Here is a 27,059-nt window from a genome sequence, read left to right as displayed (position 1 = left end):
TACGCTATCTTGGCTCGATCTGAGGGGAAGGACGATGGTTGTAGTTCAAACGTGAGAGATTATTGAGTCAGGAACCCATCACATGCACTAGGGTCACCTGAGAAATGTTGTGGTGGAGGTAGGCGGGGTTCACTTAGAGGAGAGAGCACTCGAAAATCTGGAAGGGGTACAGAGGCAGCAGGAGAAGCAGTAACTGAGGTAGAGGGCAGCCGGTCAAAGATCTGACGGACCGAAGTCATGAGATCAGACAGCAACTGGGAGTGTCTAGCCATCAAAGCCTCCTACTGAGCTAGTGCTGACTCATGGCGTTGGACTGTGGACTCATACTGAGCAGCTGTGGCAAGGAGTTCTTGAGGATTTGGCGCCTCTGGGTTCATAATGTGGCTTGGTTATTCTGTCAGGACCGGGGCTCGAACTTGGGTCTCTGATGCCAGAGTCTTAATTTGTACCGCTGAGCCACAGGAGGTAGTTGAACCCAAATAGTCAGACGCCTTGTAAACTTAACTCAGAAGAGTTTATTTAACAAAAACAGCAAAAGGGAACAAAATATCCTTTGTATAGAGTTAGGTTATAAAACAGGAAAATCCTCAGACCAGAACGGGTCAAAAATAGTAAAACAGTCTCCAAAACAAAAACTCAGAGAGAAAACTGCAAAACTATTCTCAGGAAAACAATTCAAAAAATACTTTCAAAGAATAGATCTTGTAACTAGAGCAGACTTACGGCAGCAACTTGCTTAGGAACAATAATAACCAAGCAAAGATACAAAGAAAGTGATCAGCTTAAATAGACAGCCCAGAATGAGAAACATGTGAAAACAATTACACTGATTACAAAAGGCACAATGTTGATGTGAGTGCACATTGGGGACCTCTAGTGGCCAAAATAACACATTGCAACACAAAGGTTCTGACAAAATGTTCCAAAATCTCGACTTAAATCCAAAGGCGACAGAGCTTTCTCAGTTCTTGGTCCTAAGCTCTGGAATTCCCTACCTTTGTCCATTTTAGATTTTCCCCTATACTTTTTACATTTAAATCTTCTCTTAAAACTTTTTTTTCTCAGGCATATGAGTAACTTGATATTAATTATTAAATTAATGTTATTATTTTTTAGTCTTAATTATTGTTTTAAATGTCATGATGTTTCCAGTCTTAATTCTATTATTTTTGTTTTGCTTTCTTTTCATATTTTATTATTAGTCTGACTAGTAAAAATTGGTAGACATACAAATCCTAGAGAAGAAATTACATAGACTTGAGATTTGGAATTGATTTATCAATACATTTATTTTATAAAAGTTTTGTTTATTAACATTTTACAATAATTTGTGTGTGTGTGTGTGCCAGTTAAAGAATGGACCTTTTTAAAAGAGTCTTTGACTGCATAAAATATGAAATCAGATAATTCTGCTGAACATGTTTTCATTTCCACTCCAAAACATGTGGCACTTTAATGCCCTGCAACATTTAATTATATTTCATTGCTCCAGAAGATACAAGTTATGATTGCATGTCCTTCCTTGTGTTATTTTGTCATCAGGTTTGGGTGGAGCTGGTGGAGTCCCAAGTGGAGTTGGAATAGGAACTGGATATGGAGGTAAATTATTACATTTCCAAATATTCAGCCAGTACACTACAACATTAACCCTGATTAGACAACAACATGGTGTGATGTAATTCTTGCTGTGTTCTAAACTTGTGTAACATGTAGCCTCTCTCTTTGGTTCACTGAACTTCAAATGCTCCGCTGCATAGATTTCTATCTTCAGATAGAAAGTGTCTGATCTTTCTTTTGTAGTAAAGCTACTATATACATATATACATATTGATGTTCCTGTAGCTCAAGTGGTGACGCACTGTGTTAGCAAGTGCAAGGTTGGGGGTTCAAATCCCAATGAACACTTGTTAGGAGAAAATTTTTAGCTTGAATGCAATGTAAGTCGCTTTGGATAAAAGCGTCTGCTAAATGCATAAACTTAATATTGTTGATGAGCCTAGATGAATAATGATGGTGTTGCACTGGACTTGCCAGGAAGACCAGAAGCTTCAACTGGAGTTGGTGTCATTGGAGCACTAGTTAAAGCCCCGATATACTTCAAAATAATTTGAAGCATGAACTGATATGACATAGTTTTAAATGAAATCAGGCTGAAAAGAAATTAGTTTTGAGTACATTTAGGCAGTTTGAAACAGCTGACGCGAGTGTTGCAAGTCTTGTTTACATTGATCTATTGGAATTGGAAAATTCGGATACAGTATACAGTATATGTCGCTTAGCCTTTTCCAATTTATTTTTGCCCCCAAATAAAGAACAATAACTAACTTTGTGTGAAGTATATCGGGCATTTAGAGATGGTGTAGTTGAATCCAGACTGAGGCAAGTAAAGAATAATACTGCATGTCTTTATCTTTTGAGTAAACCAGTGGAAGAAAAAATTTATCTGGATGATAGGTGCCAGTGTAGTTGTGTATATCCAGAAGTGGAGGGGGCTAAGAACCAGACCCTGAGGTACACCAGTAGTTAACTGATGCGACTAAGAAACTCCTTCACTCTAAAATATTCTGTAAAGATAAACATATGAGGTACAATAGAACTACAACCAGCAGAGTTCAATTCCCATGATGTTCAGACAGTAGCGAAGAACTGGTCCCAGGTAGATCCAGCAGAAATAAGTGGATGATTTCTCGCCAGTAACAGAATGATTGATACTTTTTCTCAAATGTGTATTTGCATAGATGCTTTTTACCGAAAGTAAAGGCAGATTTCATATTTTCACAGGATACGGGACTGGGGCAAAACCACCTAAATATGGTAAATTATTTTCATTTTTATAGCATATAGGAGTTTTAATATATTGAATAATATATTTGCTGTTGACTTCAGTTCCAGCCCTGCTCCAACAAGCCTGCCAGTTATTTTCCAATAATCCTGAACACCCTGATTAACTAGGTGTGTTCGACAGGGTTGGCACTAAACTCTTGCCCACCCCTGCTCTAAACTGAAATAAAAGTTGGCATGAAATGAAAATTTTCCCTATCTGTTTTCTAAATGCAATTTATAGACCTTCTTGTGAATGATTGACATATTCTCAAATTAAAAACAAAATTGATTTATTTTTAATCAAAATGTCATAACTCAAATCCAGACCCATCAATCTGAACATTTGTTATGTCTTCGTTAATGAACAACTGATTCTGATCATCATCTCATTAGGAGAGAGTTTCAGGAACTGAACTGAATGTGTCTGATAAAAAATACATAAAAAATGTGTAGAGCAGTAGGTTCCTAGGACCAGGATATGAGAACCACTATCTTAACTGGAAATCAACAATCTTCTCTCTAGCGAAGTATGCAGGATTTCTCATAAACTCCAATCCTGCAAGCTCTCATCTCTTTCAACCCAATTTTATTGGAAATTTTTTTTTTTTTTTTTTGAGAGCCCCACTCACAAATCAACATCCAGTCAACAACCAAGGCATATGACCAAACCATGCTTTTATTTTATCATCACTACACTTGGATGTGCATTACACCAATACAGATCTGTCACTACTTCTGTTCTGTTTCTTCATTGTTTTAATGCCAAATCTCATCCATGGGCAGGTGTACCAGGTGGAGTCCCAGGTGGAGTACCAGGTGGAGTACCTGGAGGTGTACCTGGAGGTATTTTTATTACATACAGTATACAGTCTCGCCATTTATTCAAGATATATTTTGATTAAAATTACAGTTCACTTGTGCTTTATTCCTAAAAGTCTTTCACTGAATTCTCATAAAAATCAAGTAAGCATTATAAATCATAAATTGTGATCTAAAAGATTCATTCTCTTAAATGATTTTATGGTATTGCAGGGTATCCAGCAGGAGTTAAACCTCCGAAATATGGTGAGAAAAATTTGTATGTCTACCTAAAAAGGTATTTTAATATTTTGTATTTATTTAGGTTTTTCATACTTCTATTTACGCCAAAAGAAACTAATAGGACTTTTGAAAAATGTCTTAAATCATATTCACTCTAGGTGTGTACAGCCTACTCATGATATAAATATATGAGTAATTTAGGACACTGCCTATTAAAAGCAAATTAAAATGGTTAAAACTTATTTCGTATTGAAGTATGTAGATATGCAAGTAACCATTCGTGAGAATATACAGTTACATAATGCCAATAGCTTTATTAAAGTATTTTTATGAACTTCAATAAGTTAATTTCATTATAGAAAAAAAAGTTGACTAGCAAAATTCTAAATATTTAATAGAAAGTACTGACCATTATTTTTGATTACAATAAAATTATGATAACACTTTAGATTATGGAACATAATTTACTAAGTAGTCGTTTATTAGCATGTGTATTACTTGCATATTGACTCTATAAAGCACATGGTAATGCATGACCATATTCTAATTCCCTTAAATCACCCCATACCTAAACCGTACATTACTTACGGTCAGTAAGCAGCAAATTGAAAGTTTGAGGGAAAATTATTAATAGTGCATATGTATCCCCTAATCTAAAGGGTTACCAAAATAACTAGTCATGGCAGCTGCCTGTACATTTTTTTCAAAAGAATCATAATAAACTGTAGAAAAAGAGATGTTAGTGCAAACTATGAGGTAATGCTATGATTGGTGACATGGGTTGCCTGCAGGAGGTGCAGGTACAATACCTGGTTCCGCAGGAGCACCACTGCCTGGAACTGGCACGGGACTGATACCAGGAGCTGGGGTTGGAGGTACTCGGTTCAACTGACCTACAAACATGTCACTATCAGTGTGAGATAATAATCACCAGCAATCAATAAGACTCCTTTCAATCTTTTCAGGATATCCCGGGGGAGTCAAACCTCCTAAAACTGGTACAGTAGTTTATATATATTAGCTTCATACATTACTTAACAGGCTGGTCCATCTAAACCTGTGTTTACCTGCCTTTTAAGAAGGTAAAGATGCATAATGGAATTGACCTGATGCACATCTTCCCATTGTTTGCTAGGCACTGGGATCACTGGAACTGGAATAGCAGCTCCTGGAGCAACACCTGGTGGTGACTTGGTGGTTGTACCGGGCGGCACTGGCATCGGTGTTCCTGGAGGTACTGGTCTGCCCGTTGCACCAAGTGGAAAACCAGGTAAAACAAATAGGCTTAATCCACCAAATACCTGGAAAGCACCTAGTATGCCATGCTTGATTTAAGCTAATGTATTTGTTCCACAGCAAAGCTTCCAACGCTGGCTCCTGGAGGGACTGCTGTACCGGGTAAATGCAAAACTGATTCTGTTTGATAAATTAGCAATATCTATGCACTCCTAATTGTAATGTACTCAGTTTGTTGCCAAAGAAAGAAAGTAGTTGCTCATTCAAATAATGTACAGATTTTTGAAACAGTTTTCTGAAAACAGTTACAGTACAGACAAATAATGGTGATTAAATCGGGGTCAGTTCAAGCAAAATCAAGCATATCCAATTATTTCATAGACGAAAGAAAAGAAATACACATTTACTTAGTCACATCCCCTTAAAATGTGCCTTATACAAAATGTTACATATGTAACCCTGGTTCCCTGAATGGGGAACAAGATGCTGCATCATGCGATAACACTATGGGGAATGCCCTCGGCATAACCGTGTCTGAAGAATGTGTGCAATCACATCAAGAGGTCAGCTGACATAGTGCACTGCATCACCTACACCATAAAAGGCCATCTCAAACATCACGTCTTCAGATTATCTGATGGAAGATGCACAGGCCTGCCTGAAGTATGACAATGAGACGCAGCATCTCATTCCCTACTCAGGAAATAGGAATTCAGCGTTGCGTCATGAGTTGACACCAGTGGCAACTGTATACCAATTATTCCATTCTGCAAAAAGGACTTGATAATTGCAGACAAGTGTATTGGAGTAGGGTTGAAACTGAAGGAACAGGATTCAGTACACCTGCCCTAGGGCAATCATCCGACACTGACTCTTGAGGATCAAAGAGGTTCCAATATTTTTAGGATAGGTCCAAGAAGGAGTTCCCGCTGGGCAGAAAGCCCTCAACTATCTGATCCCATATAAACCATGCGAAATTAGGGAGTATCTCCCCAATAAAATACTGTTGATCTGCACATGTGGAAAGTTTCTCTTGGAGGAATTCCAGGCAATGGACTTAATCCAAATGACGCTTCTTACACTATGATGCGAAATACTTCAGAACATACACTTTCCTAGTAGAGGGAGCTTTAACAATAAAAAATAGACTAGACTAGAATTTAATATGGGGTTTACCACCAAAGGCCAAAATCATAACTTTAACTGTTCAGGCTAGGGAATTGAACTAATCCCTGCAGTTGAGGATGGAAACTCCCCTGGAGGGCCTACTAGGAGGAACGTTAGGTCTACTCCCATCTGCCTTACACTTACTAGAACTCCCAGGAGCAGTACTATCATAGAAAAGCATACAGAATAGTGGCTACAGAAGCCGGACTCCTTTGCTCAAAAGAGATAGCACTTCTTTTGATTAAACAACTTTTGATAACAACCACATACAACAGTGGTGTTTTGCAAAGAATGATAAAAAAACTCAAGTACAATCTGCTGCCTTCCAGTGCACTACATGTCGCAGGTTTAGCCAAACACTGGGAGAATGGGCATCATAATGATTCCCCCAATGAACGGCCAGTACATCTGGTAATCTACTTGTTGGCATGCAGGGCAAGGTCTGCAGGCCAACGTAGGTCTTTACCTGCCTCAGGGGTTCAGCCCACACCTCCATCTGTTTCTATGAGCAATTCCACCACAGTGTGCAGGGATGCACTAGCCTAACCAGCCACGACATAGCCTTTACCAACGCATCTAGATGAAGCTCTACACTGTCTGGATGGTAATAACCATCATCTCCAGGAGTATTGCTGAAGCAGGTGAGAGATAGCTAGCCATTACTAGTGGAGATAGAGTCTTTTTGGCTAAAATTAAGTATCTTAGCAAGATTTCAGTAGCAAGGATCTCAGATGGTTTTATGTCAGATATGTGCCTATGATGCCCAAATATGTTTCTAGCTTGTCTAGGTGTTGTCATTTTTTTTTTTTTTTTTTTTTTAGACACAGTATATTCACATTGGTTTTGACGATAAAATGGCATCTTTAACGGATAATAATATTACTGTATCTGTTTGCTGATCATTTGTATAAGCCTCTCTTCTCTCTGTAACTGATTGTCTTCACCTGTCCTGTTGTTGGTAAATTCCTTTTCTGCCCATCTGTTAAATTGAGCCCTAGAAACCTATAACAATCGATAGCTTGTTTCCTTCATCCCACAATGCACCCTGTTATGGCAGCGGCCTCTGGTTTCTGCCTCCGCTGGCCTCTGAGCTAGTCATCTTTATGCTGCTTGTCTTTAAACTGCAAGAGTTGAAGGTGGAACATGTTGTTTCTTGGCAGGACCAACACCTATTGTAGCATACGTTAAGGTCCTTGAGCCAAGTAAGATCTACTGTGGCATGTAGAAATGTCTTGTCTAAATGTATTGGAACTCATTACCATTAAACTTAAATGCTGCTTCATTTTCCCTTTAACCTTTGCTGCTATCTGCACTTGAGATTGCCAATCTGTATTTTCTCAGACCTGTTACTGACACTCTGTACCTGTAGCAGGATTTTTCTCTGTAAAGAATGGTGCTAAGAAAGAACATGATCAGTTCCAAGCAGGGACAAAAATTAACTGTGTGGGTAATGACTGGCATTTTATGGGTAAATCATCCAGAGTTGACAAGTCATTTCATTAGGAATTGCATCTTAATAAACTGCTCAAAAGAATTAAAGGAACACTTTTTAATCCGAGTATAGCATCAAGTCATTTAAACTCCTGGGATATTGATCTGGTCAGTTAATTAGTTTCAGCTGCTTTGGTGTTCATGGAATTAACAACAGGTGCACTAGATGGGCAACAATGAGAAAACCCCCAAAACAGGAATGGTTTTATAGGTTAGACCACTGACATTTTTTTCCCTACTCATCTTTCTGACTTTTATTCACTAGTTTTGCATTTAGCTAGGGTCAGTGGTCATTACTGGTAGCATGAGGATAGCTGGACCCTACAGGGGTTGCACAGGCAGTCCAACTCCTCCAGAATGACCCATCAATACGTGCCATTACCAGAAGGTTTGGAGGAGGAGATTCCAGGAGACAGGAAGTGACTCTAGGAGAACTGGACAGGGCCGTAGAAGGTCCTCAAACCATCAGCAGGACTGGTGTCTGCTTCTTTGTTTAAAGGATGAACAGGGTGAGCACTGCTAGAGCCCTACAAAATGACTTCCAGCAGGCCACCGGTGTGAATGTTTCTGACCAAACAATCAGAAACAGACGTCATAAGGGTGGCCTGAGGACTGACGTCCTCTATTGGGCCCTATGCTCACTGCCCGGTAACATGGAGCTCGATTGGCTTTATCAGAACTGGCAGGTCCACTACTGGTGCTCTGTGGCTTACACAGAAGAGAGCAGCTTTACCCTGAGCACATGTGACAGACGTGAAAGGGTCTGGACAAGCTGTGGAGAACTTTACGCTGCCTGAAACATCATTCAGCATGACTGGTTTGGTGGTGGGTCAGTGATTTGTCTGGGGAGGCATATCCAAGGAGGGATGCACAGACCTCTGCAGGCTAGACCATGGCACCCTGACTGCCATCAGGTATTGGAAATCCTTGGACCCATTGTCAGACCCTACAGTGGTGCATTGGGTCCTGGGTTTTTCCTATGCTTAACAACAATATTTAATGTATCTGCATTACTGTAAGATTAGGTTTAGGGTTAGTGTAGTTGTGGACTTTAATAAAACAATAGGTAGGTAATAGGTAATAGGTAGATTTTTTTTAAATTACATTTTATTGCTGGTTTCCTGTAGCTGAATCCCTTGTAGCTACAACTGTGAATATAACACATAATTACTGTATTTGCATTACTTTAAGGGTAGGTTTAGGGTGTAGTAGGTGTAGAAGTTAATAAACCATAACTTTACAGTAGCATTGTTGTTGAATTGCACTACCCACTCTTTAAATCTGACAGAGTAGCACAAGTCGACCGACACCGGCCTCATGTGGAGAGAGTATGCAGGCAGTTCATGGAGGATTAGGACTAGACTGCTGAATTTTTTGTCTTTGTCTTTTGGGGTGGTTTTTGAATTCAGCCCTTTGTAGGCTGATAATTTTCATCAAACGATATGGCATCCTTTCATTCCTAACACATTACCCAGTACACACTTGAGATTAGATCTATCAAAACTTTATAATCTGCGATGTTATTATATCAGTCATTCATCATGGAGTTTGAAAGATAGCGTTTCCTGAGAATGACCCAGATGGGGTCACTGCTGGTCACACTAGGGGTTGTATTCATTGTTGGGCTGTGTTTGTGCATTCATCTGACTATAGATGCTGATAACCATGACATGTTCTATTACTCAGGTGGTGCACAAAGAGTGCCTAGTGCTGGTGAGTACAAATAGAGATAGTATGCATGCAGTTTACCAGCATCAGTAAGTATGTGTCTAGCAGCTCACACATCTGTGTTCTCTGTGTTTGAATTCAGGTGTTCCTAAACCTGGAGCTGGTAAGTCCTCAGTCTACAACATTAGACACTGGAGGTGTGACTTACCTAGAATTAAATGTCGAGGTGTTCAGATATCTCATTCATCCTGAGATGTGAGAGAAGTTGAATAGACTTCCTTTAACATAGTGTATAATTTCCTGTTAAAACCCAGCTACTTCCTGACTAACTTAAATTTGCCCAGTTTACTTGGAATTACCCATTTAAAATAATCAAAATCAAATCAATCAAAGATCAAATTCACAGTCCAAAGCTCTATAGTCGTTCATAGAGACCCTTTCATAATATAGTCACTACAGGGAAAGGACAAAATGTTCATAAAATAATCCACAGTAATATTTTAAATGTATTCATTACTTAGTTTTACCACTTGGGAGCACGGTAAAATCACTTGTGACGAAGTTCTCTGTCCTCATAACATGGGGGAAAAAACACAGGCCAGATAATGCCAACTCCACACTAACCTTTTATATATTTAGACCGCTACTATGGTAAAACCATGCTATATTTTGTACTGTGTAAATACATGAATGTCATAATGCAGTCTAGAGTACCATGATCCATCTGACATTAAAGCATCATCCTCCACAATATTTTCAGTGTAAGGGTAAAAGTCTGATGTATACACTCATCAAGCATAGTTGTAACAGATAAATATAATTCTGTGACAATAAAGAACTGTATACAATCTCCCACTGGGAAACTCAGGAAGTGTAAGTTCTTCCATATGAAAAGTGGAATAGATATCCACATGCACCAAAACCTAAGCACTGCTCTACACAGTCTACACAGAAACAACAAACAAACAAATGAACATTTTGTGGAAATGCTCAAGTATGACCATTCCCCTTGATAGGCACCTATATTTGATCAATATTTAATTGTAAAGTACACTTGTGTGTTTACAGGTCCTGGTGGGGTTTACCCATATGGATATGGTAAGTATTATTAGTCCATCAATAAAGACAAAAACACTTACCTATGTAAAAATCATGCTGAATGTTTCTTGATCCTGTTGTTTTAGGCCCATTTCCTGGTAGCACTGGAGCTGCTGGAATTGGAACTGGTGTGTTACCTGGAGCCAAACCTCTGAAAGCCCCTGGTAAGATCCTATATCATATATACTGTACCGGGGTGGTCAACATTGGTCATGGAGAGTTTCACTCCAACCTTAATCAAACACACCTGAACAAGCTAATCAAAATCTAACAGTTATTAGAAAGCTGCAGGCAGGTGAATTTTGATCCAGATTGGAGCAAAACTCTGTAGGACTGTGGCTCTCCAGGACCAACTTTGGCCACATCTGAAATATACCCATATAACTACCTTTGCTACAGATTACTTGGGCAACATTAACGAAGTTCACATACACTAAGATATTCAGATATTAGAATTAATTGATCAAAATCTTATCTTGACTGTTATAAGCAGATATGAAATGATATCCCAGTTGTAATAATGTCTTAGCCTGGACTTTGTTTAGAAAATCACGCTTAAGCAAACTTAGATTTGTTAAATAAGGTTCTGACTCAAAGCACCCTCCTAGACCCAGTGTGTGTGTGTGTTTGTGTGTGTGTGTTTGTGTGTGTGTTTGGTCCAGGTGTTGGAGGAGCAGGCGGTGTTGCAGGTGTAGGGGCAGGACTCATACCAGGAGCAGGTGAGATGTGCACGTCCTGATTTTGCCAAGTTCGATGTGTTCCTAGATCAACATATTTTGTTGACCCTGGAACAACATTTTACTCTAAAAATATATTCTTAACCATATCCCTACACCTAAACCTAACCTTAACCATGAGTAATCCCTAAAATCAGAGGAAATGATAGATGAATGACACTGATGTACAAGCACCAAACACTGATTTTAAGCGTAAACTTCACAAAATCTATAAACTGGTTCTAAAAATCTGATTGGTTAATCACAATGTTGTTCCAGGGTCAACAACGATGTTGTCCCAGGAACATGTCTCACTTGGTAAAATCAGGTTCTGCGGTGAGATGTAATGCAATACCAAATTACTTGATCATTTAGCAGTGTTCCTGTAGCTTGAAAAATACTAAAAGTACAAAACTATGGTGTCGGGTTCCCAGCGAATACAAAAAGACTGCCCTCATGACTTGAGTCATGGTTTAATGGATAGAGAGTCAAACTTGTAACCTAAGGTTGCAGGTTCAAGTCTCAGGTCCAGCAGGCATTGTAGGTGGGGAGAATGAATAACCAGTGCTCTGCACTACAGAGTTGGCCAACATCAGTCCTGCAAAGTTTTGCTCCAACCAAATGTTTCTATGAGGGTAAAAAGAGATCTCTGAAATTGTGTATATTGGGAGGAGGAGTGAGCCAAGCCTCAAACCCTGAGGCACCCCAGTCCCAAAGAATAGCCAGTGTAATTTAGACTTCCTTTTTAAGATAATCCAAAGGACAGCAGACCTGTTCAATTTCTTGGTAACACAAATTGCTAATCAGCCAATCACATGGCAGCAACTCAGTGCATTTAGGCATCTAGATGTGGTGAAGACGACTTGCTCAAGTTCAAAACAAGCATCAGAATGGGGAAGAAAGGGGATTTAAGTGACTTTGAACATGGAATGGTTGTTGGTGCCAGACGGGCTGGTCTGAGTATTTCAGAAACTGCTGATCTACTGGGATTTTCACACACAGCCATCTCTAGGGTTTACAGAGAATGGTCTGAAAAAGAGAAAATATCCAGTGAGCAGCAGTTGTGTGGATGAAAATGGCGAGTATCAGAGGTCAGAGGAGAAAGGGCAGACTGGTTGGAGATGATAGAAAAACAACAGTAACTCAAGTAACCACTCGTTTCAACCAAGGTATGCAGAATACCATCTCCGAAAGCACAAAACGTCAAACCTTGAAGCAGATGGGCTACAGCAGCAGAAGACCACACCAGGTGCCGCTCGTGTCAGCTAAGAACCGGAAACAGAGGCTACAATTCACACAGGCTGACCAAAATTGGACAATAGAAGATTGGAAAAAACACTGCCTGGTTTGATGAGTCTTGATTTCTGCTGCGACATTAAGATGGTAGGGTCAGAATTTCTCGTATTGAACATGAAAGCATGGATCCATCCTGCCTTGTCTCAACGGTTCAGGCTGGTGTAATAGTGTAGTTCCCTTTCAAGGGAACTTCGAACTGCGTCCTCTAGGGGCCGCTATTGGAAACACCTCGTTGTGTCCCGTGTCTGAAACATACGTTGAAAAAACACCAACTTGTTGGCCGGCTACAGCCTCTGATGTCACTACCGGCGTGACTATAAACCGGCACCGGGAGAACACGTCATTCTCTTCTTCGTCTTCACTGACTGTTCTGTTTGAAGTGTGCATATGAAAGAACTGGTAAGTGAAGTGACATTCAGCCAAGTATGGTGACCCATACTCAGAATTTGTGCTCTGCATTTAACCCATCCGAAATGCACACACACAGAGCAGTGAACACACACACACACACTGTGAGCACACACCCTGAGCAGTGTTCATCATTTATGCTGCGGCGCCCGGGGAGCAGTTGGGGGTTCGATGCCTTGCTCAAGGGCACCTAACTCGTGGTATTGAAGGTGGAGAGAGAACTGTTCATGCACTCCCCCCACCCACAATTCCTGCCGGCCCGAGACTAGAACTCACAACCCTTCGATTGCGAGTCCGACTCTCTAACCATTAGGCCACAACTTCCCAAAACTTTTAGAGCCTGTCTATAGCTGGACATACTGTTTGTCTGGCTTCCACAGTCACCAGAACTCAATCCAATAGAGCAGCTTTGGGATGTGGAGGAACGGTAGATTCACATCATGGATGGGCAGCAAACAAATCTGCAAGCTATCATGTCACTATGGACCAAAATCTCTGAGGAATGTTTCCAACACCTTGTTGAATCTATGCCACAAAGAATTGGCAAAAAGGGGTCCAACCTGGTACAAGCAAGGTGTACCTAATAAAATGGCATGTGTGTGTCATATATATATATATATATATGAATATGAATGATCATGAGTTGACTCTGTAACATGACACACACCATTTTCTACCAAAATACTGAATATACTATTGAAATAGCTTTCCTCGTTGGCTGTTGTTAAAGACATACGATCATCTTGTTGCAGGTGGAGGGTATCCAGCAGGTGTTGGTTTGGGAGCTGGTGCTAAACCACCTAAACCAGGTAGTAAAAGAAAGCATTCAAAATACTAATGCTCTGCAACACGACTCCACATTGTACTTCAAAAGCATTGCTAAATTCATTTTCAAAGATTTTCCCCAAGAACAAATGTACTGCCCATGGCCATAGATTAACACTGAAGCTTCAATTAACAGCACACCTTCTCTGCTGGGGAAGTTTAGAGGATTTGGGGAAATGCATCTAACATTGTGGGTTTTTATTGTCTTCCTCCAAATTTTGTGAGCTATGATTGTGCTGAGTGTTTAACATCTAACTCTATCTACAGGCTATGGCTCTTTGGGTACGGGATACGCACAGCCAGGTGAGGCCCAGTATCAACTGGACAAAGAATGATTGCTTCACGCTGATCTAAATTGGCATCGATTCATATTCTTGAATATATGTCTACATGTTGGTGTTATTTTACAAATTTCTCTGTCCTGCCCACGACACATGTACATTCACACTCATAGCAGTAACACACTTGTGTAATCACACTCTCTCTCTCTCTCTCGCTCTCTCTCACACACACACACACACACACGATACAGTGAGATCATGGGTTTGTATTGGTCCGCTGAGGAATGATTTGGTGTCACTGTGTTCTCTCAAGCACCATTCTTTCAAAACATCTTCCTTGTTTGGCTTCTCTGCTTATGCAGATACACAGCAAAGCCAACCAAAACCATCTGTCACAATACTTGCTGTATTTATTTTTCTTTCTTTCTTTATTTTAATCTTGGACAATCCACATTAATGATAAAAATATATATATATATTCACAATACAGTCACAATAAAAGACGTTTCTCCTGAGAAAAAGACTAACTTACTCTTACATTTGCGTCCAATGGCATTTCAGAAGAGATCAAAGTGATCTCAATCTGTGCTTTCATTTGCCAAGATACTGAAGCCTTTGTACTTTGATTACAAGTTATAATGTATACTAATCCTGTTTATTGACAACGGCTAACAGATTTAAATCTGTCTCTTTTCTTCCTACAGGTGGTGTAGCTCCAGGAGGATATGGAGGATATCCACAAGCATATCCAGGTATCGTTTTATAGAAATAATCCAAGACTAAATTCATATTGTATACCCTTATAGATTTCAGCCCCTGTGTGGTTAATTTAGCTTTTCAGGCCCATTGTAAATTTGATGATGTCTCAAGGGTTCCCAGAAAGTGTCTGTGCAGCTTCAGCTCAAAGTACACCACAGAACAATTATTATTCCATGTTGGAAATGTTTGGGGGGGAAGCATAAATATGATGTTTTTGTGTGTTTGTATTTAAATGCACATGAGGTGCTGCTCCCCAATGCCCTTTTTTTCAGAAGAGGGCGGGGCTTGTGCATGTTTTGCATCAACTGTCAAAAACACGCAAGGTTATGTGAAAAACACACAGACTTTGGATAAATACAGACAGTCGGTTATGTTTGTGAACATAAACAGCTTCTTGTGTGTCAGTGTATGAGATCTGTGAAATGGTGACAACACACTACTAACATAAATCAACCAGGACCTGCCCACTGTTTTTTAGCATATGCCTTGAGTGGGATTCATTTAAAGGTGGGATACACTGATGAGTACATTCATGAAAGAAAACTCAGGACTACAGTCAAGATGTCTGAGGGAGCTCAGAATCAGTGCTTATTGATATAGATAGAGAATGACTTTGGATATTTTTCATGCACAAACAGAAGGAATCAAATAAATGCTCATAATATGACCTCTCCAAATAAAATATCCCGACAGACAATACACTGGAAAGCATCACTGATCGCTATGGAAAGACACTTTAACTGTTGAAATCCGCTCGCTATGAAAATGTTGGCTTGAAGTGCAAAAATCATGTAAAGTATATTTGCATTCTAACTATAATGTGAGTCTCGGTGCTTGCTAATACTGACGCTCAAGCCGCTGTCATACCACACGCTATTATGTGTTTGTTATTATATAATCAGTGCGTGGAGCTGCTCGGTGGGTTCATTATTACTTCTGTCCAGATGCTCTTGGTCACAGCTGGTCATAAATCTCCTGCTGGAACAAACAGTAATCCTGATGCTGTCTGATGGTTTACTCCGTTCCTGCAGGCATCTATTTCACACAGTTTTTCTTAATTAGACACAACGCCACATTTCACCCAGTCACTCATGTGGTTTGAACAGCTCATCACAATACAATGATTTCTTGTGTTTTAGGAGGATATGGAGCAGGACTGTCACCACAACAAGGTAAACACTCTTAAAACCCTTAACACCATCACTGGAAGAAACAGCAGAATGAGCAATAGCTGCTGAGCCCATTCAGTCTCCTTAACTCTAAAGTGTATATGTTATATTTAATAAAGGGATGAACTGAACCAATCAAGAATCTCCAAGCAGCTAACTGAAAGTAAAACGAGTATCATAAAAGTGGTCCATACAGTTCAGACACTTTCATTTCAGATATGGGGCATCTACAGCAGGAATCCCTGTAAATCAGTTCTGAAACTGTACAGTTAGTGCTAACTATGTTTTGATGGTTCATTTGAATAAAGCAGAAGATTACTAGTATTAACACATCCAGCATTATTTTTTTATATATATTTACTGTATGCATTTTGGCAGAATTTTTCTTAACCAATGCAATTTCCATTGCAGTCAAGGTACAAAGTTGGTCAGTTCTTGTATAATGTGTATTTCATGTGTGCTTCTTTCCTCAGCCAAAGCAGCCAAATACGGAGGTGGACTGACGGGATTCCTGGGAGCAGGTTATCGAGGTACGAGATTAATCCCACCGCCACATAATCACAGTTCTCATAATCACTGCTCTCATTTCTGATGTCCTCAACTAAACGTCCTGATCCTAAATCACACAAACACTGGCCTACTTCAGAAGTTTGGATTTATATGAGCACATGTGAGTCTATAAAAGTATAAAGCAGTCGAGATGCTCTGGAGGATCTTTCCTCATTGAGTTCAGACTTGATTCTGAAATGAATCAGGCGAATTTATGATGGATAAAATCTTTTTTTTGTTGTTGTTGTTGAACAGCAGTGTGTTTTATTTCACCTTTCAAGGGATAGCTCACCCAAAACTGAAAACTGTCATCACCCTCATGCCATTTCAAGCCCAGCTGACTTTCATTTACCTTCATTCAGACAAATGAAGTAGAGATGTTATGGTAATTAATGTATGCTGAGGTGTTGTGTGTGGTGTTGTTCTGCAGGAGGAGCCGGCTGCCAAGGAAAATACTGCGGGAGGAGGAGAAAGTAAAGGATCTCTTGAGATGTGAAGTGACCTCAAGAAACATGGTGCTACTGCATGCTCCAGAATGTACTTTTGATACTCAAACAAAAAACCCCAACATGCACAAGTGTTTTGTACTGATTGCATTTGTAACAAATCCAGATCCCCGAACATCTAGTGTTCTGTGAAGATAATTCTAATCCTAATGGCACATCCCATCACCGTACTGTTTCCTATTATAACCGGGTTGATTAGCTGGCAATGCTGTTGTGTAACTGCAAACGTTTTAACCACCACCTCTTATTTGTGGATGTTTCTGACACCACCCGAAGCTCTTTTGCTTTTAGTCACGATCTGGCGCGCTAGACTCTTTCACATCCTCCAGTGTCCTCGCCGACTCGTGAATGAAAGCGTCCTGTCATTCTGCTGAAATACTTCACATCTGGCTGTGCTTAGGCTCAGTTTGCCTGTTAGTTTAACCCTTTAGCAGCTTTATGATTACAGTGCTTTACGGGTGACTCTCTCTCTCTCACACACACACAAAGAAATTATATTTTGAATAAAGAAAATTAATCCTGTTTTAAGAGCACCGATTCTTTCAATTAAACACTTTTCCCACCAAAAATCTAGTGATTTTTTTTTGTAATTATGAGTCATTCTCAATGCCAATGTTCTATTACTTTAATAAAAAAGTTTTATTTTAAAGGCAGTAATACTTTCATGATATATACATACTTTTGTATTGAATTTATTTCTAACTTCTACATTTTCCTCACGAAATGATAATTGATTTTTCTTTTTCGTGACGTGTTCTTGACATGTTTTGTGAGAGAGAGTCACCCTCTAGATGATTAGGCTTTCATGAAGCACCAGTGAGCGTCTTTGATTCAGATCTGATCTCCTGGTTTGAGACGCTTGAAAAACAGGCTGCCATGATGTGTGCGTGAATGTGTATTACAGCTATAGAAACAACACATATTATGCTAAGAGAGCTTCGTGGATGGCAGAACGTCTGACAGCATTCATTCTTGTGTACTGTGTGAAGTATGAAGAGCTCTGCTCTGATTATGCTGAGAACAAGCAGAAGTGAATGACAGCTTATGTCTAATATCAGTCATCTGTTTTGGTATCTGTCCGGTGAAGGAAACAAACTGAAAGTAACTCTGTAAAATAGTAATCATAGTTCTGACGTGTACATTATGTATGTTAAAACCTGGAAGATTAAAAGATGTGCTTATGTTTTCCCCCAGACCTGGGGACTACAGGTGCTTCCATCATTTGACCAAGAATGTGTTTCTTTAATCGCTGTGTATTCACATAGAATTAGTTTATATATATCATATGTATATCATACGCTTACCATAGGTTGGATCATTTAACAACAGGTTACTTTGCCTTATGTTGTATGTTTTGCACCATTTGAACTTGACATGACCAATTATCGAGTTTGTACACATCATATCACAATAACTTCTTTGTTTAAAATAGCTTCTGCAATGTAGTCACTGTGGAACTTGCAAAACTGTGTGTGCTATTTTAAGATGTGAGTGTGTGTGTGTGTAGGCGATGTTTGTAAATCTCCTCAGTGTGTGTGTGTGTGTCCCGAAATCCTCACCAGCCAATGTATTCTCAAACATATAATGTGTCAGTTTTTGCAATACTTGGTTGATACTGTTTTTCGATCCATCTGGAGAGACACTTTATCATGTATTAATGTACCTGGTGCTGTATTTGACCTGCCTGTGAGCCCTACCAGGTCTCCTCTATCATGCCTCGGGATTTCCATCTTATTTAAATAAAGGGGCGGGGCTGTTGCACTTTTTCCACAACCTATATTCTGACTAGTTCCCGGAAATCCTGGCATTTTACCTGCTCTAGGGAAAAATTAAATAAAATATTTTAAATTAAAAATGGCGTTCTTGGTGTGCATGATTGTGTAAAACACACTGTGAATGTGAATGTTGGGTCATCTCTTCTAAATCACAGCTTCATGTGGATTATTGTATTAATAAAACCATTACCACACACAGATTTCATAACATACACACACAGCAACAGTAATACTGAAGTAACGAGGTCACGGGGTGTGTTTACGGAGTATTTTACAACATTTCTGATCAAAGACTGGACATTGTATAAACAACATACCAAACAACCAGTGTTGGGAATATGATTACAGTGCCTTGGGGAAAACAGTTCATCCTAAAAAATAAAGCATACACATAAACCCAAATAGGAAATTAAAGTTATTGAATAAGCATGTGTCCTAGACTCCTGAGACATCGGCGTCTCATATTTTAGAGCAGACAATGCAATTTCTGAAAGAAATCAACTAAATATGTATATGTGTGAAAATATTCAGATGCAAGCCCCTTCGTAATCATTATCATTTTCACAAGTAACTGTAGTTTAATTAAATATTTTTTATCTCATTAAGTGTAACTGATTAGAGTCAGGCGTACCCATACCATTCATGTCAGCTTTAATGAGCCAAGGCCCGCCCATGAGGCCGTTTGACTGACATGCCAAACAACCAATCACAGTTCATTTTGTTGATCGTCATGTTTCGAGGCATGGACATGTTGCCACAGTAACAAACTGGTGTGGTTCTTAGAAAAGTGTCTGAGTTACGTCTGCCTTGCTCTCTGGCGATGGGGAGGTGGCTGTGTTGGATTGAGCAGTCGAGCGCAGTTGCTCTCCACCGACTGCACTGATCCAAAGCACGATGGGAAACGAATGACTGACGACACAGCTTTATGCTCATTGGCTGAAAATGTCAACGGATACACTTTCTCTTTATCCTAAGAATTAGATTGACCATTTATTTATTTATATAACCCTCCCCTTACTGTAGCCACCTACTCTCACCTACAATTCAGGCGAAGGCACATCTCAAACAAGCCCATTTTGTTTCCAGGTGGAACATTAAAGAACGCGACTCACACGTCTCACAGAAATCCTGTAGAATTCAACCAATGCGATGACGACTTCGACATTCCTGAAGTGTTTCCACTTTGTGTGCCATATGCATCAGACGTTTAGCCAATGGTCCGTGACGTCTGAAGACTTTCAACGTGCAGTTTATTTTTTATTTTATTTTTATAATCTTTTAAAGATGTATTATATAAAATAGGATGCTGCACTACGGCTAAAAGTAGCGCTTCCTCCATTTTTGAATTTCTGTACAGAAAGGTCACGCAGTGATGTATCAATCTTCTACTGGTCCCTATGCTTTCACATGATGCTAATTGGCAGGTCAAAGTTCACCAAACTTGAACTGTGGAATGCAGTGAAATGCAAAATTTTTCACATAATCTTCCGTTTCCGGTCTGATGCATCGCATGCACATCAATGAAAGTCAAAGAAAGGAAAAGTGCAGCGTAACCGCCCCTTCAGGCCAAGACTAGTTACTCCACAACACTCAATACAACATAAACAAACAAGCAAATAACTAAAACACCTAATATCAGGGGCGTAGATTACGTGGGGGACGCACTTTTTTGGTCAAGTGTGTTCACATAGAGGTTTTCAAGAGCTGGTGTGAATATATATAGATTTAAACTCAATGAGATAGTATAGTCTGCGCATGACCTGTTTTATTTTATTCGCACCCAGAAGACGAGATGAACATCGCTCAGCGGTAAACTCTCAAACGGTGTGTTTCTTCATACTCAAAACCAGAGGGCGCTCTCGTGCAGAAATTCACACCAGGAAATTCCTAATATGGACAAAAGTGTCCAGCTATCCCTGTATGAACAGTTGTTTTCACAGAAAAACAGACACTTTCGGAAACACAAACACATTAAACATACTGTCAGGGTTCGGGTAGAGGGATGAGGCGAGGACTCGATGCAGAGAGAAGGGCTCTTTAATAGTAATAATAAAACAAACAAAAACTATCCCATAGGGGAAACAGACAAATTTGGACTCGCAAGGCAAGACAAGGCACGATAAGCAAAGACAAATATTCAACGATGAACTAGCAACCAGACTGCAAACACAAGGACAATAAATAGGGAACTAATGAGGAGGGTAACGAGGGAACACATGTGGGGAAATTACATCAATAATCAGGTAACGAGATGGGTGGGGTCAAGACAATTGAGGAGAGCACATGGCACATCGGAACTAAGACAAAAGCCATGTGCACACACAAAACAAAAACAAGCACATGGCCAGCAAAACAATCACAAGCCATGTGCTTGAATTAGACATAAACACGCAGCTAATGAGCAAGCTCATAAACCACGTGTTCACACAAGATAGCATGCAGCCACCAAAAACTAATCTGCGTTTCTGTGCACATCTTGCCTTGCCTACCCGTACCAGTCAGGTTTTGTCTGTTTTTCCCTACAGGGCAGTTTTTAAGAGTCCTTCTCTCTGCATCACTGAGTCCTCGCCTCATCCCTCTACCCAAACCCTGACAAATACGATTGCGACAATATGTTTTTTCAAATAATCTTCAACAGCTGATAAATAAAGTATATGAAAAATGCAGTGCTAATTGACAAAGCATTTATTACAGTATAGAAACTATTCTGCCTTATTATGTGATAAAAAAGTGTTTTTAGTTATAATCAAATCATTATTATGTGTTATTGTCCAGCAGTTATAGATTTCTAAGCCAAATCAAAGCTTGAAGTTAGAGTAAAATTAAAGTTGCCTATTCACAACCAGTCAGAAGTTTTTGAACAGTAAGCTTGTTAATGTTTTATAAAGAAGTCTCAGCCTGCATTTATTTGATCCAAATACAGTAAAGTGAAATTTTGAAATATTTTACTAGACTATTTAAAATAACTGTTTTCTATTTGAATATATTTCAAAATGTAATTTATTGAGATTTCAAATCTGATTTTTTTTTTTGCATCATTACTCCAGTCACATGATCCTTCAGAAATAATTCTCATATTCTGATTTGCTGCTCAAAAAAAAAAAAAAAACTTTAATTATGATAATGATAATTAATAATTATGATAATGTTTTTCAGGTTTCTTTGATGAATAGAAACTTCAAAAGGACAGCATTTTTATGAAAAAAATTACTTTTGATCAATTTAAAGAATCATTGCTAAATAAAAGTATTCATTTCCATAATTTTTTTTCTTCCAAAGAATATACATTATTCTGACTCTAAGCTTTTGAATGATATATTGTATAATGTTGCAAAAGCTTTTTTATTTCATATAAATGCTGATCTTTGGATCCTTCTGTTCATCAAAGAATACTGAAAAATGTATTCATATGTTTTAAATATTGATAATCAGCTAATCATCATATCAGAATGATTTCTGAAGGATGTGAAACTGAAGGAAGTAATGATGCTGAAAATACAGCTTGCATCACATAAATAAATTACACTTTAACACAGATTTTAATGACATATCTAAACGGGCCCTACATTCTTTCTTTGAAGTCTATTTAGCTTTATTTTTTTTCTTTATATTACATTTTCCCAGTCAAAAATTCAATAATTGTAACTTCCAATTAAATGTCTATGTATTATATATATATATATATATATATATATATATATATATATATATATATATATATATATATATATATATATATATATATATATAGTCGTACATATATTAATTTGAAAGCGCTCTTTAAATTTGACTTCCCTTTTTGTTAACCGGCGTCACAGAGTATCAGAGCGACAGCGCAAGCGCATGCGCCAGTGTTTTCCAGGGACGGTGTTCATGTGGCCCGGTTCCCGGTGACGGTCTCTGTCTGGAGGTGTCCCACTATGGCAAAGGCCCGGGAAGCGCCCAGGCGCGTAACTAAAACTGAAACTACACTCAAAGCTTCGCCAGCGGACTCCCGCCTACTTACCGACTCAACGCCGTCAGCTAATCAGGCAGCAGCGTGACGCGACGCGTGTAATATTCATGAGCGCGCCTTCGCCGTAGTAGCGCAGGTGCAGCGCCGCGTTTCTCCAGCGCGTCTGACCGCAGCGGAGAGCTTCTGTCGCGGCGCGTGAATGAGGTTGATGCTGCTCTGCTGCTCGTGGAAGGACGAACGCATGGGAGAGGAGGAAGGTTAGTGCGTCTCTCTCGTGTATACTGCAGCTGTACTGTGTCCTGTGAGGAAGCAGAAGCACATGTGTCCACTGCTGCAGCACTACGGGAAGCACTCACTCACTCACCCGGGCTCCAGAGATCCTCAGAGGGAAGCTCTGAGCTGCTGCATACCATTATCATGTACCAACACCATGTTTATGGATGAGTACCATGGTGTTTAGTACATAACAAAAAACTTAATATCTAGTGTTTTCAGGTCAAACTTGCTGAAACTTTGTCTGTCGAGGGTCTTAATGAAGATGGTGTAATAATTTAGACTACACCTATTAGTACAAATCTATATACTCAAAAGACTGGAAAAGTAAAAGAAAAGTTTTGGAAATTCATGGATGAGAAAGTCTGGGAATGTGTAATATCACTGTGATACTAGAGTAACTAAAATATACTATAGTATCATAATGGCATGCTGTTCCAAAAGACTTGTTCAAAACCTATTACTACTGTGTTACATGTCCAAAGTGCCATGTTAGTATTTTGTTTATATTTTGCATATTTAGTGTGATCTTATCCTGGATGCATCTGCCCTCATGTAAATGTGTGTGTGGTTTTACAGCAAACTCTCTCTCTCTCTCTCTCTCTCTCTCTGTGTGTGTTCACTGGTTTGGGTGGTTTTTGGGGACACACATTTGTATATTAACATGGGTATGACAGAGGGATTAGCCGCTGTATGTGGTTTATGAGGACACTGCATGTGCTCCTGTAATTCAGAAGGTTTAAACACTTACTAAATGGTGTTGTTTTAGGGTTGAGTTGGTTTAGGGTCATAGAAAATACAGTTTGTATGGTAAAAAACACCCTTATGCCTATGGAGGCTCCCCATAAACCATAAAAAACAATGTGTGTGTGTGTGTGTGTGTGTGTGTGTGTGTGTGTGTGTGTGTGTGTGTGTGTGACAGACACATGGATCTGTCATAAACACACGTCCATCACAGTCCATACACACCTCCAGCTCATACATGAATCACACACATGCAGAGAACAGATCACTAAATGCAGGCACAAATGATCACAATGTCACTTATGAATATAGGACTGTTTGTTTGATCATTCAGTATTAACAGCATTATAAAGAAATGATGACACTCCTCATTTAAATGTTAGTAGTTTGATCAGTGTTATTACAGGGTGCATGTTATGGGAAATTCACTGTTATATGTTGTCTGAACATAAATGTGTGTTGGCAGTGTGTACACAACCATCCTATAATGATATAAAAACACCTGCTCCTTTTTAATCCACATAAATCATGAGTGAGCCACACACCATCCACCATGTTTATCTTCACACTACAGCATTTATGAAGACGCAGCATTTAAGTAAGAAATGTCTTCTTATTAAAGCTACAGAAGTTATTCAGTCAAGAGCAGTGAGTGATTTAGTTTTTATTCTATTTAGTTTTTATTCTATAGTTTGACTTATAGTAACTATATTATACTATAGTTGATATTAACAGTGTAGAGAGCTGCACAGGTCCTATATATTATGCTGCTGCCACACAGATCTAATATAAGTGTGATTTATTTCCCGGCTGTTTAACTTCACAGACATAACCAACACTGTTTTTGTAACTTTTGTATTTTTTTTACATAAACGTGTGTGTATTTCATAGTTTAAGCAAATTACAGTATGAAAGATCACTTAGGTTAGTACTCACATGCCGTTAGGGCTGTCAAAAGGGCTGAAAAACTAAATTCGAATTTGCAATTAAATATTATCAAAATTTGAATTATATTCTAATTTAAATTGCATAATTTTAGTTAGGTTGAATAAAAGCTTCTGGCTTCTCTTCTGATGCCACAAGAAGGTGCATTGGGCAAAATATTACTGATGCACATTTATGCAAAGCATAAGAAAATATGACTGTGAGAAAAAGTGCATAATATTTAAAATAATGTTTATAAACCAATTATAATTAAGTAGCTTAAAGAACTATAAACAAAACAGCACCATGTATGCATGCATAGTTTAATTCAAAGGGGTGAAAGCCAATCACACAGAGTACAGTTTTAATTTTAACATGAGATGCAGTAGGATGGGGAAAACCCAACATGAAGTCTCAAGAAATGTTTTTGAAAGAAACTAAACCCACCTTAAATTTACATGGTTTCTAAACATGTGGCTCTGTTGTGTGAGACGCGAGTCCAAGGGTAATAGAAGACGTCTCTCTCTAGAAAGTGCGTGGAATATGCATTTTGTGTGAATGGTTTGGTTTCAGTTTTGACGTAAACAAGATCTCCACATTCTCTTTTTCCGCGATATTTTGATTGAACATCGCAGCAGCGCTGCATCTAGTTGCTTCAACTGTATAGGTTAACAAAAACATTATTCTGAAAAGCCTTCCGAAAGCTGTGCGGATGAAACTGTGTGAGACGGAACAGAACCCGTAATGTGAAGTAAACCCGGGATGGGCCTTAAAGCTGCCTCCTTAACGCACACCTAAAATTCGAATGCAACATTTTTGCATTCAAATATGAATTTTTATTTTAAATTCAATTAATATTCGATTTTTTTTTTTTTTTTTTTATTTATTGATTTTTTTTACAGCCCTTTGATTATTAATTACAATTATTGCAATTTACATTCAATGATGTTTATAACATTGTTTGAAGCAGCTGCATTTCATATTTTATATGAAAATAAACAAGAAAACTGAAAAACCTTTAGTGGTTTTCTACAGTATAGTATTAAGCCACAAATGTCAACTATACATCAGATTGGTATGTTAAAAATATGAATGTTATTATAATGTTATACTAAAACTAAAATGAAAATAATGGTAAAAACCCTTAAGATAACATGTAGAAAGAGAAATCATGTTAAGCACACAGAATGACATCAGTGGACTTTGATCGATTAATTGCTGCTTTGAACGATTACGTAATTGTGGCATCTGTAATTGTAATCATGATTAGAAATTAAATTAATTGTGAAAGTGAAAAGTAGTGTGGAAGAAACAAGCAATTCCAACTGCATGGAGGAGAGCAGGAGGCATCCTAATCCCGAAGGAAAAGGATTCTGTGGATATCAGCCAGTTCCGCCAAATCAGCCTCCTGAACGAAGGCAAAATCTTCTTCAGTGTAGTAGCTCGCAGGCTGACAGCGTACCTGGAAAAGAACCACTTCATTGATACTATGGTGCAGACAGCAGGGATTCCAGGCTTCTCTGGATGCTTAGAGCATTTAAACATGATAAGAAATCAAATCCAAACTGCCAAAAATGATGGAAGAGATCTCCATGTTGTGTTCTTGGACCTTGCAAACGCCTTCGGATCAGTTCCTCATAATCTCCTGTGGACTGCATTCCACTATTTCAGCATCCTGGAAGTAATCACCCGCCTTGTTAAATCTTATTTTCAAGACCTACAACTATGCCTGACAACTGATGAGTGTACCACAGCATGGCAACGAGTGGAAATAGGAATAATGGCGGGATGCACCATCTCACCTCTAGCATTCACGATGGCTATGGAGGTCATCATCCACGCATCTCGGTGGGTAGTAGGAGGTCAGAAGCTCAAATCTGGTCTTTGTCTCCCTCCCATCAGGGCTTACATGGACGATATGACCATCCTCACCACAACCAAGGTTTGTGCTAGGCGGTTGCTGAACAAGCTTCAGGAGAACATCCAGTGGGCCCGGATGGAAATAAAGCCAAGCAAGTCCAGGAGCATCTCAGTCGTCAAGGGGAAGCTGTCAGAACAACGGTTCTATGTGGGCAAGGAGCCTATACCAACAGTGGCAGAGAAGCCAGTCAAGAGTCTTGGACGCTGGTACCATGCCACCCTCAAGGACACAGAGCAAGTTGACCTGCTTACGAAGGACACCATATGCGGCCTTGAGAGTATTAACAAGACCAAGCTCCCTGGCAGGCTAAAGCTGTGGTGCCTTCAATTTGGGTTATTACCCAGGCTGATGTGGCCTCTTACCATCTATGAGGTCCCAATATCAAAAGGTAGAAAAGCTGGAGAGGGTGATCAGCTCATTTGCTAAAAAGTGGC

General features: G+C 39.1%; 2 protein-coding genes across 6 annotated transcripts in view; both read left to right on the top strand.

The window, feature by feature from the left end:
* Nucleotides 1-18,888, top strand: part of LOC113115457 (elastin-like) — a 64,896-nt gene extending 46,008 nt beyond the window's left edge. For 4 of the 5 annotated variants that reach the window (XM_026283035.1, XM_026283036.1, XM_026283034.1 and 1 more), the window contains 19 exons: nt 1,543-1,599; nt 2,782-2,814; nt 3,607-3,666; nt 3,856-3,888; nt 4,656-4,739; nt 4,830-4,862; nt 5,000-5,134; nt 5,221-5,262; nt 9,445-9,471; nt 9,569-9,589; nt 10,495-10,524; nt 10,611-10,688; nt 11,187-11,243; nt 13,697-13,753; nt 14,037-14,072; nt 14,755-14,802; nt 15,949-15,981; nt 16,452-16,508; nt 16,958-18,888. In XM_026283035.1, coding sequence (XP_026138820.1) covers nt 1,543-1,599; nt 2,782-2,814; nt 3,607-3,666; nt 3,856-3,888; nt 4,656-4,739; nt 4,830-4,862; nt 5,000-5,134; nt 5,221-5,262; nt 9,445-9,471; nt 9,569-9,589; nt 10,495-10,524; nt 10,611-10,688; nt 11,187-11,243; nt 13,697-13,753; nt 14,037-14,072; nt 14,755-14,802; nt 15,949-15,981; nt 16,452-16,508; nt 16,958-17,004 — 968 coding nt within the window. In that variant the 3' untranslated portion in view covers nt 17,005-18,888. The remainder of the gene's footprint in view (nt 1-1,542; nt 1,600-2,781; nt 2,815-3,606; nt 3,667-3,855; nt 3,889-4,655; nt 4,740-4,829; nt 4,863-4,999; nt 5,135-5,220; nt 5,263-9,444; nt 9,472-9,568; nt 9,590-10,494; nt 10,525-10,610; nt 10,689-11,186; nt 11,244-13,696; nt 13,754-14,036; nt 14,073-14,754; nt 14,803-15,948; nt 15,982-16,451; nt 16,509-16,957) is intronic. The other variant, XM_026283037.1, reaches the window with a different exon arrangement.
* Nucleotides 18,889-22,656: 3,768 nt separating this feature from the next.
* The window catches only part of LOC113115454 (LIM domain kinase 1), a 74,626-nt gene continuing 70,223 nt past the window's right edge, over nt 22,657-27,059 (top strand). The window contains exon 1 of the mRNA XM_026283027.1: nt 22,657-23,020. Coding sequence (XP_026138812.1) covers nt 22,963-23,020 — 58 coding nt within the window. The 5' untranslated portion in view covers nt 22,657-22,962. The remainder of the gene's footprint in view (nt 23,021-27,059) is intronic.

This window comes from Carassius auratus, chromosome 15 (genome assembly GCF_003368295.1).
Source record: "Carassius auratus strain Wakin chromosome 15, ASM336829v1, whole genome shotgun sequence".
NCBI classification, from domain to species: domain Eukaryota; kingdom Metazoa; phylum Chordata; class Actinopteri; order Cypriniformes; family Cyprinidae; genus Carassius; species Carassius auratus.
Note: the sequence above shows the minus strand (reverse complement) of the source record. Positions and strands in the feature narration are given on the sequence as shown.